This window comes from Sinocyclocheilus rhinocerous, unplaced genomic scaffold (genome assembly GCF_001515625.1).
Source record: "Sinocyclocheilus rhinocerous isolate Xijiao unplaced genomic scaffold, SAMN03320098_v1.1 scaffold110, whole genome shotgun sequence".
NCBI lineage: Eukaryota > Metazoa > Chordata > Actinopteri > Cypriniformes > Cyprinidae > Sinocyclocheilus > Sinocyclocheilus rhinocerous.
The window spans coordinates 1,011,409-1,028,021 of NW_015639867.1; the positions used below are offsets into that span (position 1 = coordinate 1,011,409).

Genomic DNA, 16,613 nt, shown 5'->3' on the forward strand with positions numbered 1-16,613 from the left:
CGGTGACCTTCGTCGCTCGGAGCGTGAGGTCAGTAGCGGTTCGGAGCTCTTTCAGAACTTCCGGATCATGACCACCCTCGCGCAGGTCCCTCAGTGCCTTGGCCTGATGAACCTGCAGTAACGCCGTAGCATGTAAGGCTGAGGCAGCTTCTCCACAGGCCGTATAAGCATTGCTGGACAGGCCAGACGAGTACCTACAGACCCGGGAGGGTAGGCATGGTTCGCCCTACCGGGTGGAGGCGGTATTAGGACACAATTGCATCACAACCAACCGCTCCACCGGGGGGGACCCTTGTATACCCCCTAGCTGCACCACCGCCAAGGGTGGTGAGGGAGGAGGAACCAGCAGGTCGGTTTCCGGCAGTAAAAGGAGCCGTCCATGACCTGGTGAGCTCCTCATGCACCTCCGGGAAGAAAGGCACTGAGGCGGGGCGCTGAGAACCAGTGCGAGCCACCCCGAGAAACCAATCATCCAACCTCGAGGGCCAGGGACGCGGTGGAGGTTTCCACTCGAGCCCTACCCTCTCGGCGGCCGCCAGGACGAACACTAGTTCGCGGCAGAGGCAATGAAGCTCCGCCCCCCAGGAGGAAACGGAGCCTGGCCCGCAGCTCTGAGATGGTCATCTTCCCGCAATGGGAACATAACTCATCCGCGAACGCCACCTCAGCGTGTTTAATGCCCAGACACGTGAGGCAGAGAATTTATCCCTAAACTAAATCATTACAGATTTTTTATATTACATATACTGAATTTGTTATATATAGCTCCATTTTATTATTATAATGATATTTTGAGCTCATAACCCCACTCCTACCCTAAACCTAACAAAATGAAAACCATAGCAGACAAATTACACTCGAAGTGGATTGGTCTCTCTAAGCGAGATCCCAATTCGTCGGTCACTGACGTGACAAGGAGTGACCGACTGAAAGGGAGCGTAGTTGTTAAGTTTAGGCATGGGGTAAGATTAAGGGAGCTAAAATATGGTCATGTAGAATAAAACATTAATATATGCTTTATAAGTACTAATAAACAGTCAATATGTTAGTAGCATGCATGCTAATAAGCAACTAGTTAATAGTGAGAATTTATCCCTAAACTAAATCATTACAGATTTTTTATATTACATATACTGAATTTGTTATATATAGCTCTATTTTATTATTATAATGATATTTTGAGCTCATAACCCCACTCCTACCCTAAACCTAACAAAATGAAAACCATAGCAGACAAATTACACTCGAAGTGGATTGGTCTCTCTAAGCGAGATCCCAATTCGTCAGTCACCGACGTGACTCGGAGTGACCGACTGAAAGGGAACGTAGTTGTTAAGTTTAGGCATGGGTTAAGATTAAGGGAGCTAAAATATGGTCATGTAGAATAAAACATTAATATACTGTATGCTTTATAAGTACTAATAAACAGTCAATATGTTAGTAGCATGCATGCTAATAAGCAACTAGTTAATAGTGAGAATTTATCCCTAAACTAAATCATTACAGATTTTTTATATTACATATACTGAATTTGTTATATATAGCTCTATTTTATTATTATAATGATATTTTGAGCTCATAACCCCACTCCTACCCTAAACCTAACTAAATGAAAACCATAACAGACAAATACATGTATAAAATACAAATAAACAAATAAATAATGTCAAATCAGGAAAATTTATTAAATAAATGTGACGCCACTGAACATATTTGATTAACCTAGAAAACAGATCAACATTTGTATATCTCAAAAAGTTTTTGATTACATTTTAGATGCCATTGGATACATTAGTAATGTAAATGGTCTAGGCAAAAAAAGAAAAAAGTGTCAGAACCATATTTTATGCACAAACACCTGCATCACATGGCATTTACAGCTCAAGTTACTGATTCAAAAACAACTGTGACTAGAAAGCTCACAAGCAAAAATGGTACATGTAAAATCGCAAACTTCAGGGTGGTCCTGCACCAGCCAACAACTGCCTCTGATATACAAAAACGTCCATCTAAAACAACTACGAACTTGATAAACATCTAAAAGCTTTCTTCTCTGCTCAAGGGTAGTGTACAGCCTTGTAAATGTGTTTTTTATAGTCTTTTATTTATTATTCATAGTCTCTATTCATTAGGTCACATTCCAATGATTTTACAGACAAGAATAAAACATAAGGCCAAAAAAGTTGTATTCCGTATTAGCTTGGAGCTGAACTGAGAGCAACAACAAAGATTTATATCAATAAAGCTGCAGCATCAAAGCAACAACCACAATGTACAAGGCCTGGAAGTGAGGGGGGGAAGAAGAGATCTGCAATATCTCTAAAGCAATACATGGACTGAGAGGTTACATCAGGAGAACATTAAAGACTTTCAACAAGTAATTATCAGCTCATGTCACCATTAGTGCTATAAGAGGCCTTGTAAGATTGAGAGATGGGACTCACTCAAAGCATCATCAAGTTTTTCACCCAGGTAGAGTTTAACAACACCCTTTAGATGTAACCTTCAAGGTGAGGGCCATTTAAATCTCTCTTTAAAGTAATGATCCTACATTAGCAGTGGCATGAATGGCAGGAGAAATGTCCTCTGAGCGCAGAGTTAAAAGAAAGGCAACTACTAGTACTTTGAACCGACACAGAAACAGACAATGATCATCGCGGGAGAACAGAGTGAAAGGAAATTAATTCGGGACAAAAAGGTGAGACAAATCACTTCGGCTTCAGCCAAGAAATTGTTTTCAAGTAGGACCAGACGTGTTGTGAAGGCCGAATGAGGGTGTTTGCGCCCGTTTCAATTCTTTGACTAATAAACCTCCGTCCAGTGGCTTCGGGGAATCTCGAGGAGACACGGAAACATCCATCAGTCGTGTGGGAAAAAGATAAACTTGGCAGATGCATCTGGCTGAAATCGGCCATTAATCTTAAGAGTGAAGTGTAATTAGGATGGACTTTATGAGTTCACGTTATGTCAAAAATAACAGGAAAGCAAAGAACAGCAGCCTGAGGAGAGAAGGAGCTTGTCTTCTAATGACCCGGAGAGCTTGTGAGAACAGCCAGGTGTCAACGAGGGCTTTGATGCATGTGTCTGCTGTGCTTTATTTCTACATTATGGACAGTTGGCAACACGGCAGATGTAGACCTGCACAGGGATTCTGTGGCTAAATATTTATGCATAAGCTATTGAGCACAGGAAAGGTAATTTAACTGTACTGCACACTTAATTTGACTTTCTACTCGGTGATTCCAAGGATAAATTAGCTTAATAACAACACTACGTGACGCGAAGGCTGCAGCCAGCATTCCGATCAATAGAGAGCTGAAGTGTAATTTGAGTAACACAAAGCCACGTTTTCAAAAGGATCAACTGCTGGTGCTGCATGTGGCTTCAAGACAGTTATGCAGTCGCAGCAGCACACCCAAAACTGATACCAGATAGTCAGTCTGTTAACGGCAATCTAAGATAAAACAAGTGTGACTTCAAATGGCATCAGCAATGCATTTGACGTATTGTGGTGTACTTCAGAGTGAAATGGAATACTCACCAGGAAATAATGTGAGGCTAGACTTTATCCTTCAAGATTTGATTGAATAGTAAATAGTAGAACTTGCCTAGTTTTGTGAACAGAAAAATAGCTTCAGAGGCATAAAAAGTTAGGAGTATTATGATGTCCTCAAACTAACATATACTGATGCACCTGGGTCATTTATTACAAACCAAAGCAAAATGTTGAAAGTTCTTCCATTATTTCCTCATACTCATGCCATTCCAAACCCATATGCTGTTATGTGACTATTACATTTCTATCAAACCACAAAAAACAATCATTCAAATCAATCAATAAAAAATATAGTATTTGACCTCTATTCCAAGGTCATATGATATGACAAAATTTTAAGCCATTATTCACTAAAGTTGAAATATGAACTTGTTCTGTGGGGGGGGGATTCTGTCATTAAGTAGGCTACTCACCCTTATGTCGTTCCAAGACCTTCTTCGGAACACAAAATAAGATATTTTTGATGAAATTCGAGATCTTTCTGACCCTGCATAGACAGCAATGCAACTGAAATATTTTATGTCCCAGAAAGGTAGTTGTCATACCCCTTTGGACTTTTGTTGTGTTTTTATTCCTCATGTGTTCTGTGACCCAGTTTTCCAGTTTTCCCTCATGTTTGATTGTGTCATTTAGTTCAGGTGTGTCTGGTTAATTATCCTCATTTGCTCCACTATATTAGTTGTGTTCTCTTCTCTGTTTGTCGTCCGGTCTACTATGGCCCTACATGTGTCTCCTGCCTGTTCTGTCCTAGATTTACCCTTGTGTGGATTTATTAAAGACTATTTGCATTTATCTTCATGACCCAGTTTTCCAGTTTTCCCTCATGTTTGATTGTGTCATTTAGTTCAGGTGTGTCTGGTTAATTATCCTCATTTGCTCCACTATATTAGTTGTGTTCTCTTCTCTGTTTGTCGTCCGGTCTACTACGGCCCTACATGTGTCTCCTGCCTGTTCTGTCCTAGATTTACCCTTGTGTGGATTTATTAAAGACTATTTGCATTTATCTTCATCTTCTTCGTGCGTTTATGTCACCATAGCGTGACAGAAGACCGGACCTAAAAGTGAAAGTAACGCAGCGTATTTCCCCGCGTTTTGTTTTTGTTTCGTGTTTGAACTATCTGCCTGCCCTGAACTGTCTATCTGTCCTGAACTATCTGACTGTGTGATAACTACCACGGAGGTCGTTCCCCTATTACTGGCACTCCCGGTGCTGGGAGTGGCCTTGTGATGTGTGTGGGCAGCACACACCGTTCCTAAGCCCCCGGATCATCCTGAAATCCCGCCCAGCCTCCCTCTCCCACCACCTCTGCACCAGTCCTCACCATCACCTCCTCTGCTCAACCTCAGCCCACCATCTGTGCGGTGGGATGGCCACGGGTCTGCCAGTCTCCATTGGATTCATGGCTGGAGGATCCCTTGTCTCCGCCTCCAGCCTCTGAGTCCCGGACTCCGCTTCTGCCCTTCGACCCAGCGGCTCCACCATGGCTCCTAGCTCCCTCCTCTCCGCCGTGGCCCGTCAGTCCACCAGCTCTGCCGGGCTCTATCGTCCCTCCGGCTCCGCCTTGGTCTGTTGTCGACCATCTGCCGCCTCGAGACTCCACTCCTCCGGCTACACCTCGTCCCTCTGTCCCTCTGGCTCTGTCAGGCTCCTCCTTCCCTCCGGCTCCACCTTGGTCCTCTGTCGCTCTGGTTCCACCACAGCCTTCCGGATCCCCGCCTCCGCCTCGGTCGCCGGAGCCATCTGCTCCGCCTTGGCACTCTGGATCCTCCCTGTCGTCCTGGCTCATTGGATCTCCATCTCCGCCTCGGGCTCCACCACCACCTGCTCCACTGCCGTTGGTCAGCCCCCTGGAGCCGTCAGCCCTTCCTCCACCATGGCTTCTCCCTCTGTCGGCTCCATTGTGGGTCACCTTCATGGCTGCGGCCTGGGTCCCGCCTGGTTTCTCCTGCTCCCTTCTGTCTTCTCCCTGCCTCCTACCTCCATCTGATCTGCCCTGGTCCCTTCTGCCTCCAAAATGTCTCCTCCCTCCATTGTCTCCACCCTGGACTATGTTTGTCGTCGTCCTCCTTCCGGGTGTCCATCCTCTGCCCGAACCTCCTCCAGTATTTATCTGCCTGCCTTCCTGCCAGCCCTTTGCCATCCCCTGTCACCATCTCACATCCACTCCTTTGTCCTCCTCCTAAGTCCCCCTCCATCCTTCCATTTGTTGTTCCTGCGGCGCAAGGTCGCGCCTTCCGGGGGGGGGCGAACTGTCACACCCCTTTGGAATTTTGTTGTGTTTTTATTCCTCATGTGTTCTGTGACCCAGTTTTCCCTCATGTTTGATTGTATCATTTAGTTCAGGTATGTCTGGTTAATTATCCTCATTTGCTCCACTATATTAGTTTATATTGGTAGTGTTCTGTTCTCTGTTTGTTGTCCGGTCTACTTAGTCCCTACATGTTCATCCTGCCTGTCTGTCCTGTGTTTGCCCTATTGTGGAATATTAAAGACTATTTGCATCTATCTTCGCCGCCTTCGTGCGTGTATCTCACCGTAGTGTGACAGTAGTAAGGACATTGTTAAATAGTCCATGTGACATTACTCAACAATTTGGTGCTGCTGACGCAGGAGCCAGCATTCTATTTACAAGCAGAAGAGGACGCATGCTGTACATAACACAGACTTGGTAAACATGTCTGAAGATTTCGACAGAAAAGATGACTTGCAATTTTTTGCCTCGCCTTACTTATTTGAACCAGAATATACAGACGATGAGCTAAGAGAGATGGATGTTCTACATCAGAATGCCGACTCCTGTGTCATCAGCACCACACGCATGGTACTCTCATGAATGTGTGTCGAAGAATGACATGGAAGAAAAGAACTTGTTGAATAAAGTTGTTATTTTTGTTTTCTTTGCACACAGTATTCTCGTAGCTTCATAACATCAAATTCATAACCACTGATGTCACGTGGACTCCTTACTACCTTTCTGTGCCTTGAACATGTCAGTTGCATTGCTGTCTATGCAGGGTCAGAAAGCTCACGGATTTCATCAAAAATTTATTAATTTGTGTTCCAAAGATGAATGAAGGTCTTACAGGTTTGCAACGACATGAGGGTGAGTAATTAATGACAGAATTTTCATTTTTGGGTGAACTATCATTATCAATACAACATCCAACAGATCATCATTACTTTCTGATTCATTTTTATATAAAAAAAAAAGAATTGAAAAGTATTAGTATTAGTACTGCTTAATTTAATTTTTTCCTCATACATTATTATAAATTTTTCCCATGCTTTACACAAGACACCCACTAAAATGTCATTCAGTGTAACAACAGTTTATATTAAACAATTATTTGATGATATTTAAGGATCACAGTGCAGTCCCCAAAAACTTATTAATTATCTAGAATATAATACAATTTAGTATGATAATTTTTTCTTCAATATATTTTAATAAGTACAGGTCAGAATATGTAAATTTTCTGACCTGTTACACTGAATGACGATGGAAACATTTTTCAAACATATTTTGACATTGGCAAAGTAGACACTTTACTTTTATTTAATACACTTTCTATGTATATAGAATAACTTTTGTAAGTTTAATTTGACGCAAACACCAAAATAGTATGTCTCGTCTTTGACCTTTAGATATCTGTATTACAAAACAAAACTATGCAGGATGATTTTTTTGGCATTGAATGCCAAGACTTTATGAATTTAAGACTTTCTGTTTTGACTTTAGACCTTTTTAAGGCCTTGATTTGTGGAAAGGCAAACTAGGACTTTTTAAGTCTTGAAATAATGTTGATAATTAATCACATGAAGAGGAATTTGGATCTTCCACTCCTCCATTTTGGCAAGTTCATACAGGGCCCTGTTGTTCATTCTAATTGTTATGCAATGATTAAAAATGTCAAAAATCCTTAAAACCAAGGTACTACATATAAAGTAAAATAAAAATAAAATATATCTCATGTACATTAGTAGGAGTGGACAAACAAACTACCCACATCGAAAAAGCAAGCACACATGTATAAGACCTCAGGTCAGTGCAAATCTCTGAGGGTGCTGATGCCACTAATAGCGGTTTGCTCTTTCCCTCTTTTGTCACACATCTTGCTGTATACCTCTCCTCCCTCAGCACCCCCTATCCATTCCTCTGCGGCACATACATTGGCCTTACCTCAAGATAAATTGGCGCTGTGGGCAGCAAGTTGCTCCTAACTTTACAGACTAATATCTGTCTCAGTTTTCCCTACAGTGGTGTGATTGGTCTCAAGCTGTTCCCTTGCTAGTTCTATCATCTGTCTGGCTGTGCAGTATGGCTGCTGAACATAGGTTAATCCTTGATTAATTCAGCATCTAGCATAATGGAAAGACACCTCCAGCCTCTAATAAAGATTCACTGACAACACCTAGCAAACATTCATCATAGTCAGTGCCTATTTTCCCCATTAAGAGATCAAAGATGTTCTGTGGGGCATTAATTAAATTGGATAATGTTTCAAAATGACTCAAAAATATCCTAATAAGCATCAAGGTCTTTCTTGTTAGTGAACCCAGATGACTTTTTTTTTTACGGTCTGTGTGCAATAAATTAAAGGGGGAAAGGAGAGAGACAAAGGGAGAGAGGAGAAATAGCTCATTTTTAAAGGAGAATAAATGAATTAGAAAATTTATTTTTTGAGACCCTCTAACAAGCCTGGAGGATTTCTCGCAATATTAAAAGATATTAATCAAGTTCATTTGAAATGGAAAGAAGGTAAAACATTCACTGGAGTTCATGAAATTACTTTGAAATAGTCTCACTGTTGAAATAAGATCTGGAAATATCAATTACTCTTAGAAAAACTGAACCGTTTCCCACAGGTCTATTATATTTATTCTATTTTATATATATATTTGTTCTAACCTTACTCAACTTTTCTTCAAAGTCACAGACAATAACAAGCAATTCTAATTTTAATTTTATTTAGTGAATCATTTAAAACAAAATGTTACTGAGACAGTGTGAGACACTGCAGTTGAGAATCAGTTGAACTCAGTGTGATTATATGGTGAGAAAACATAGGAGTGATATTATTACTCCACAAAAATGAAAGCTCAAGAGAGCATGTAAGTCGATTAAATGCACAGAGATTAGATTGATTGCACTGTAAATCATCGCTTCTAACAATAGAAGAACTGCATTGCTTCACATGACCTTTTCCACCTTAACCTTGAGAGAGGGGCTGAGGCTTGGATCATGAATAAACAGCAAGATACAAATCATTTAAAAATGACATAACCTTGAGTCCTGCTTTTTCACTGAGGATATGAAAAGCTTCTTTAATTTTCTATCTGTAAATGTAACTGACTGCTTCCTGTTTTAAACAAGATCTGCAGCCAAATGCCAGGTTTTTCTGCCAAAGCATTAATTCATAACTATGCTCTGAATTTCTGTAACTCCTCAAAACTTCTTCAATAGTCTCCACGGTTTCCAATAATTATGGTAAATTACAATGCATGCCAGCAAGCCTTAAACATTTATTCTCTGGTCAGCCAATATATGGCTTAAATAAACCATCTGATGGTGGAAAAATGACCAAAAGCTGATTCTAAATTGTGCATTAGCCACACATTTAGCATAATCACCCACTATCCCCCAGGTCTGATGATAACATCCTTTACTGGGCTACACCATTAAACCGGCTGCCCAATTTTACTGTATTTTATTTTTTATTTTTTGCCAATGACCAATATCACCTTACACAGCAGATTTTAATGCCATAAATCTCCACACGCTCAAAGAGGAGCCATAAAATATAACAGACCTCACTTTCCTTAGATAACAATCACTCGGGTGGAGGAGTCAGTGAAATCTGCCAGTTCAAACGGCCATAATTCAACACAAAGAGCTCTCAGATCACCTCAGGACAAATAAAGAGAAGATTAACACACTGCTGCATACAGACACTTACATAATGTATAACAGCATTGACATACATAATGATACATAATACTTGTATGGCTATTATGTTTACCTGTAATCTCACTTACTACTATCCAGATGCCGGTTTAATATGCATGCTTATTTTTGTGAATTATTTTAAGCAGCTTAGTCTGTGTGAAAGGTAGTATTTAATATTATTATTAAATTATTATTTATTTACAAATTATTATTATTTTAACATTACACATGCAGTACATATTACCAACCGATCAGGCCTTTTTGCCCTGATCAGTATGAGCTATATTTTCTGTTTAAAAGGTTCTGTTAACAATAATGCAAGCAACCTAGATTTGTGTGTTACATATTGTAATTATGAATAGAATCTGCCATACTATGTATATTTTGGAAGACAGCTACATGATTTGGATCTACATTGTTTTATAATATTACAATAAAAAAAGGTCTGAACAGATGTGTGCAGTAATCCTGAATACAGAGGTCAGATAATGCTAAATAGTTTTTTTCACAAACCATTCAGTTTATAAACGAAAAAGGGCTATTTTGCAGCAGATAAACACTTTTTCATAAACTATGGAAATGTACATTAGTTCAATTCATTCTAATCAGTATAGGCCTACACTTAAAAATATGCACATGGCCATGGCCATTATAAATGTGTGTGTGTGTGTGTGTGTGCGCGTTTTTGTGACAAATGAGGACATAAATTTGTATAATGACAAATGTATGACATAGGTATTACAAGGAGAAGGTGACTTTTCAGGACATTACCCCATGTCCCCACTTTTCAAAACGCATATAAATCACACAGAATGGAGTGTATTGAAAATCTGAAATAGCACACAGTTTCCTGTAAGGGGTAGGTTTAGGGGTAGGGTTGGTGTAGGGCTATAGCACATACAGTTTGTACAGTATAAAAACCAATACGCCTATGGGATGTCCCCACTTTTCACAAAAACAAACCTGTGTGTGTGTGTGTGTGTGTGTGTGTGTGTGTGTTTGTGTGTGTGTGAAGTAAAATAAGAGCTCTTCAGAGGCTTTCAATCTCTTGTAATAGTGTTATTATCTTAATGGAGGTGCCAAACACACAAGACTGGAAAGGTCCATGTCCCTTTGTTTTGTGAGCCTGAGAGTAAGTGGTTTTATATTACCCTGCTCTGCTATATGGCTACCTCTCAATATGAAATGTGCATTACTCTTGGGAGCTACAGTGAACAGCCCGAGACATTGCTCCATCCTCACCTCATGAGGCACATCAGAGTAATCAAGTTTAAATTTTCTCTTTCTCGAGAGGGTCATGCCGCTGTTCATATTAGGGGCACGGGCCATCAAGTGCATCTGCAGGTGGTAATGACAGAGAGCAGAATGTTTAACATGGAAGCAAAGTGTGTCTATGAAGGAAGGAGGGTTAGAATTTGATTCCAGACATGACCGAATTTGGACTTAAGTCCATCTCAAGTCCAAGTCTAAAATCATATTTGTTATGAGTAGTGGAGACCTTGGCTGCATTTCTCAAAAGCATTGTGACCACTGGTGGCAATAGATCTACAATCTACTTTGGCTTACGATGCTTTTGGGAAAAGTAGCCCTGGTCATTCGAGTCAGAGTCTAGGACAAGTCTAAATCCTCAGAAAAATATGAACTTGGACTTGGAATACTACAACGGTGTTGTGCATGTAGTGACGCTAGTCCACATGAACCAAAGTAAAAATACCCAGGCATCAAAGACATTTTTCTTCGTACACAAAGAAATCCAATTATCTTTACCCTTTTTCTGGGAAGAACGCAATTATAGGGAAACAATGTGACGCTGATGACTTTCGATAACAGAATGCCATGCGATAGTGGAGAAAGGATATATGGTCTATGAGATTTGAAGATCTGGACACTATCACTGCAAGGTGGAATATTCAGTTACATCATCTCTCCTGGTACGGATCACTTCGCTGACTAAGACCCCCTCCCTCATGACAGCACAATTTAATTTATATTCAGCCAAAATGGAAATTATGAGGAGAAAAACACTCATTCCTTCTCTGGCCAAAATGGTGGCCATTTACTTGTATATCATCAAACCCATTCCATTTCTAAACTGAACCTTGCCCTTGTGTCACACCGAACGGTGCTGCTCATCAAGGAATGCTTATAATGCTTCCTGACAAGATTTATACAGTGTTCATCCTCTGGTGATTCTAGCCTCTCTACAATACTATTTGTTTGATCTTTCTGCATTCGCTGACCACAATTCAGTTCAAATCATCTGGTGCACTCTTCACCCATGCTCTCACCGTCAGCTTGACATGTGCATTACCATAATGTATCTCTCTAGTATGACACTGAGGGTAATTGCAATTACTACATCTCTCTTCCCTTTGTCACTTTGCTGGCAAATGGAAAGCGACAATAATATTCCTTCGCCTGGAATGACATAAACATGGTCAGCTTAAAAACTTGATCCAGGGAAGCTTAAAGAGTCTGAGGTCACCTTGCCCTCCACCTCCGCCGTGCTTCCACCCCAGGTAGTTAACAACGACGAAGCTCTCGTTATCCACTGTGCTATCGGTGACAGAGTTGCACTCCCCGTTGTTGTCAACACACTGAAGAGCAGTGGTACGGCGAGATAGGATTTCATAGACAGCCTCTTCATAATGCTCCTGGGCAATGTCATGCTCAACGGTGGGCTCTTGTTAGGAGCTGAGGGAAGGTTATCAGTCCTGACACACGCTTATCAGCACACGTCCATCTCGTAGCACTGGCGCTGCGCGCACCACCCACCGAAGTACACAGATGCTGTTTACCCGCGCCAGGAGTGGGCCGCCACAGTTAATTCAACATGATTGTCTCCCAAAGGACAGAAAGCCGAGATTTTGATGGGGAAGGAGGGACAAAACTCAACACACGTCTTCCCAGAAGAAAGGGACCCAGTGCGAGGAGTCTACGCTTCCCATCGCTATTTTGTTAAACCTCGCTTAACATCGCTAAGGGAGGATTTTTGGGATCCGAGGGCTGATTCAATCATGGGTAATTGCTATCGGATAATAAAAGAGGACACACAAGGCGGGCTTATTCACCGGGATTCTTGGGGGCTTACTGACACAATATCTCTGCTGTCAATTATCTCTCCCGATCTGACAGGTGCACAATAACAGGCACTGGGATCTTTCTATTGAGCTGGTAAACTCAAGCTCCTTTTGAGTACGGAAAGTGTGTGACATGAGGGGATTGAGTCTGATTCGCAGCTCTCATCCCTGCGCTGCCCTCCCCATCCTCTTTCCTCAATCCACTAATCATATTCTCTTAAAAACTGCTGGAGAATCAATAGCCGGCCTGATTTACTTTGTTAGACGACATTAAATATTCAGACGACAGAGTCTACATATTGAGTCCACTACCTCAAGCATTGGCGAATGTTTCCGGGTGAAGGCCTACCTGTCAAATTGGCTTTAACTGCATTAAAGCATCTACATAATTCCCGAGGTTGTTTTGCCTGGACAGCGCCTCTTTGAGGAAATCATAAATAGGGAGGTCAGCAGAGAGCGAAAGGACAGCACCCTGCATGAGGTGCTCTGGTATTTTTGGCCCTGTCTGCTCACTGATTTGACTTTAATGAAGAGACTGGATTTGTGCAGTTGTGCTCGCCCAAGGCTAAAGTCATGCAACTCCGGCAAAACAAATGAGAGAGGAGCAATTACGAGACGCAATAAACAGACTCAGTATTTTCCCCTTGAGCGCTAGAACTACATCACAGTTGCAGAAACCAAAAGCAACCAGGTACCCAAGGGCGAAATAAAATGAACCAACAGCACCCCTCGGCAGCTGGTGAGGGGTGCAGACATAAGGATGTGGAGAGAGGGAATTTAGTAGACGGGAATACTAGCTCTGTAATGTTGAGAAGAAGAAAGCGTCATCTAGTAGCGATGTACGTAAGTGAGTGCAGCCAACCCAGCCCAAGTGATTTTCCACATGCAAGATGTTTTCAGGGGACTAAATATGCCACAATGACATCTGGCTGAGAGAATCACTGATTGCCCTCTCATCACAAGCAGCAGCCAGTTGCAAAGTAAATGAGCTTATCCATGTTGTTCTCTGAGAGCTAAACGTGATTAAGGAATTCAACCTACGAAAATTATGCTATAATCCCGAATCTCTTGAAGATCAAACATTCAGGAGGATGAATTGTTCTCTCCTTCTCTCTGAGTGCATTAGCGGAAGATCAACAATAAATATTGAATATTAGCATGAGATAGAGCTTCATCCTTTTCATTTCTGCACGCCTTGCAAGAAAATGTTCTTTAATTTTTGACTGGTGATTTATGTTTCCCTCAAGGCAAAACTGCTGACTTTCTAAGTGCTCCTAAATGCATAATCTTGTGGGAGGCAAACACACACTATTGTTAACTATTCATTAACAACTGAACAAGGCGCTAAATATGCATTTTTTGTATTCTAAAAGTTTAATCAAAGTGCTGTTGGGTTAGCTGGAGAAGATAGGATGTCAAAAGCTACATTTTCCAGGGCACATTACCTCTCAGATGGGTAAAAAGCAAAACTTTGATTACAGTAGAACTGGGCACGTTAAACATTTCCAACAATATAGAAATGGCCAAACGCAATAATGTTGACCATTTTCCAACCCTTTAAATAATGAGTAGAATATATTACAAATGTGAGGCAGAATAAATACTGAATGCCATTTTAAGACATCAATGCTGATACAGAAATTCTTCTTTACAACAGTTTGTAACTTTTATTCAAAGATCAACATCGCCTGCTACCCATATAGTACAGCAGAGAGAAGTACTACTATGACTTGCAGCACTTCAAGTGATATATCAAAATCTGCATATCTTTCTGTACAGTACTAGTCCAGGTGTGCTGAAGCTTAACCAAGCTTGTTATTTACTTAGATTAGGCTGCATGCAACAGATCTGATTGACAGTAACTTAACCTATAAATGCTAGAGTCATAGCTGTCAAAGGTTTGTACTCACCTGCTCTCCTGGCTCATGCGACTTCATAAGGCTCTTCTCTCTGTACATTGACCAAAGGCCGACGTTTGGCAGAAAAATTAAAGCCACCATGAATAGAAATGCCATCTGCAGAACGCGCTTTTGCCTTCTCTTCATTTTGAAGACGCGAATGAGACACAATCCAGCGCTAGATAGACGCGTGTCTGCCGTGTGTGGACTCGAGCTCCGTTATCTCCCCTCGTAGAAGACGACAAACTTTCACCTGCAAGGAAGACAGAGTCGCCGCGTCATATAAACAAACACTCCAGAATGAAGCGGGCAACACAGACTTATTATGCGTATTAATCTCGGGCTCGAGAGCAACACTAGCTGTCTCTTAACTGACATGCGTAATTAAGCAAACATTAACTGAACACTCTATAGAACAATCATATATTATCAATAATTAAGACAATTCTGCAACAGCCAGTAGAGCTAAGACAAAACATAAGCAGATGAGCTCGTTTTGTATCAGTCACGCGAGACGCAACGCGCGTAAGCAATACTATGAAAAGACTTACAGTAGAGGGTTATTTGCATGTTGAGACATATATGTTGCTCGGTAATCCCCTCTCCTTTGTTGAAGACACTCAAGGGGAACGTTTCCGAGACGATAATTGCAGAACAACGACGAGCGTTACGTTTTTATCTGTGGCAATGCGCTCGAGCTACAATTTGAAACCGTCTCGTGCTCTTCATTAAAACCCTCGCGCGCTTCCCACCTACTGAAGGTTTACGGATTCTTTCTCTTTCCTCCTTGGGCGACTTCTCGTTGCCCTCAGCTTTAGATATTGCGGTTATAAACCACGTGTGCTGCGCATTAATATGAAAACATCCTCGCAGTCGGGCGATGCTTTCCGATGTGTGGGACAGCACAGTGAAGCAGCAGTCTTTACACCAACACGAGCTCACAGAGTAAAGAGGTGAGCGATTCTTAGCTTTGCTTTGAGCTGGTGAACCGTAGCTTTGCTTGATCTTTAAACGCAAATGTGTTCATACGTTCAAGTCATTAACCCTGTTTATAGCTCTAATTTGACTACTTCTGTTTGTTATTTTGGAAATGACTCTTATAAACACTGTAAACCAGTTAGTAAAGGTTAGTAAAGGAAAACTAATGAAAAAATCTGATAACTACTAACTACTATATATATATATGTATATGTGTGTGTGTGTGTGTGTGTGTGTGTGTATATATATATGCGATTTTACTGTAAATTCTGGATGTCTGTAAGAATAAAATGCATTAATTGCTTTATAAGTAACGATATTAATATTTAATAAGATATATATATATATATATATAACAAGGCAATACTTGTACAGTACTTTTAGAGAAATATATGCATAAATTCTGTACATGACTCACCTTAGTTCGCTGTGAAAAACATTGTGAAGTATAGAATTTGATCACATGTAACATGCAGAAGGTTATATTTATATAATATTTATCAAATATGCACAGCAATCTTTTATTTTTCATTTTAAGTTAAGTTTAATAAAGTTTCTTTTGTTTATTTATATTTATTCAGTTTTAATTATTTTTAGTGTTCTGTGTTTGTTTGTGACACTGTGCTTTGTCTATACATGCTCATTACATGGAGGTTCAAGATGGTGCCGGTGTGTGTGGCGAGCCGTCTGCCCTGTTCGTTTTATGTGTTGATGTTGGCTATTTTAGCTATTTTAACATCAGTTTTAACTACCGTGAGCAAATTACCGGCTTCTATTAGAGCTGTGCCCTCTTTGCCAGTATTTATACCAGCTTAAAAAAACATCTTTTGTCAATAGCTTTTATCTAGCCATGTCAATTGTATTGTTATATTGTGTTTTGATGTTTTGTGGTTTCTTATTTGTTTTATTTTAGATGTATTGTACAGAACTTTGGATCAACCGGTAGTTGCGTGAAAGTGCTTTATAAAGAAAGAAAGAAACAAAGAAAGATTCACTTTTTTAGTAGTTTTTAGTATTCAAACTTAGCATATCAGCATTGTATCAATTATTTGGAGGCTACTATGAATTAAGAATCTTTTGTTCACTGTGCATCATTAATTCTGCTGCTGTACTCTAAGAATTCCTCACGCTGCATTAGTCAATCAAGACTGAC

The 16,613-nt window shown here is 40.7% G+C and overlaps 1 protein-coding gene across 1 annotated transcript in view; it reads right to left on the reverse strand.

Annotated features, from left to right (window-relative positions):
* LOC107752232 (polypeptide N-acetylgalactosaminyltransferase-like 6) overlaps positions 1-15,435 on the reverse strand; it is an 83,518-nt gene extending 68,083 nt beyond the window's left edge. The window contains exons 1-2 of the mRNA XM_016568149.1: positions 15,034-15,435; positions 14,495-14,735 (exon numbers count right to left, since the gene is read on the reverse strand). Of these exons, the coding sequence (XP_016423635.1) occupies positions 14,495-14,629 (135 nt within the window). The 5' untranslated portion in view covers positions 14,630-14,735; positions 15,034-15,435. The remainder of the gene's footprint in view (positions 1-14,494; positions 14,736-15,033) is intronic.
* Between the last annotated feature and the right edge of the window lie 1,178 nt (positions 15,436-16,613).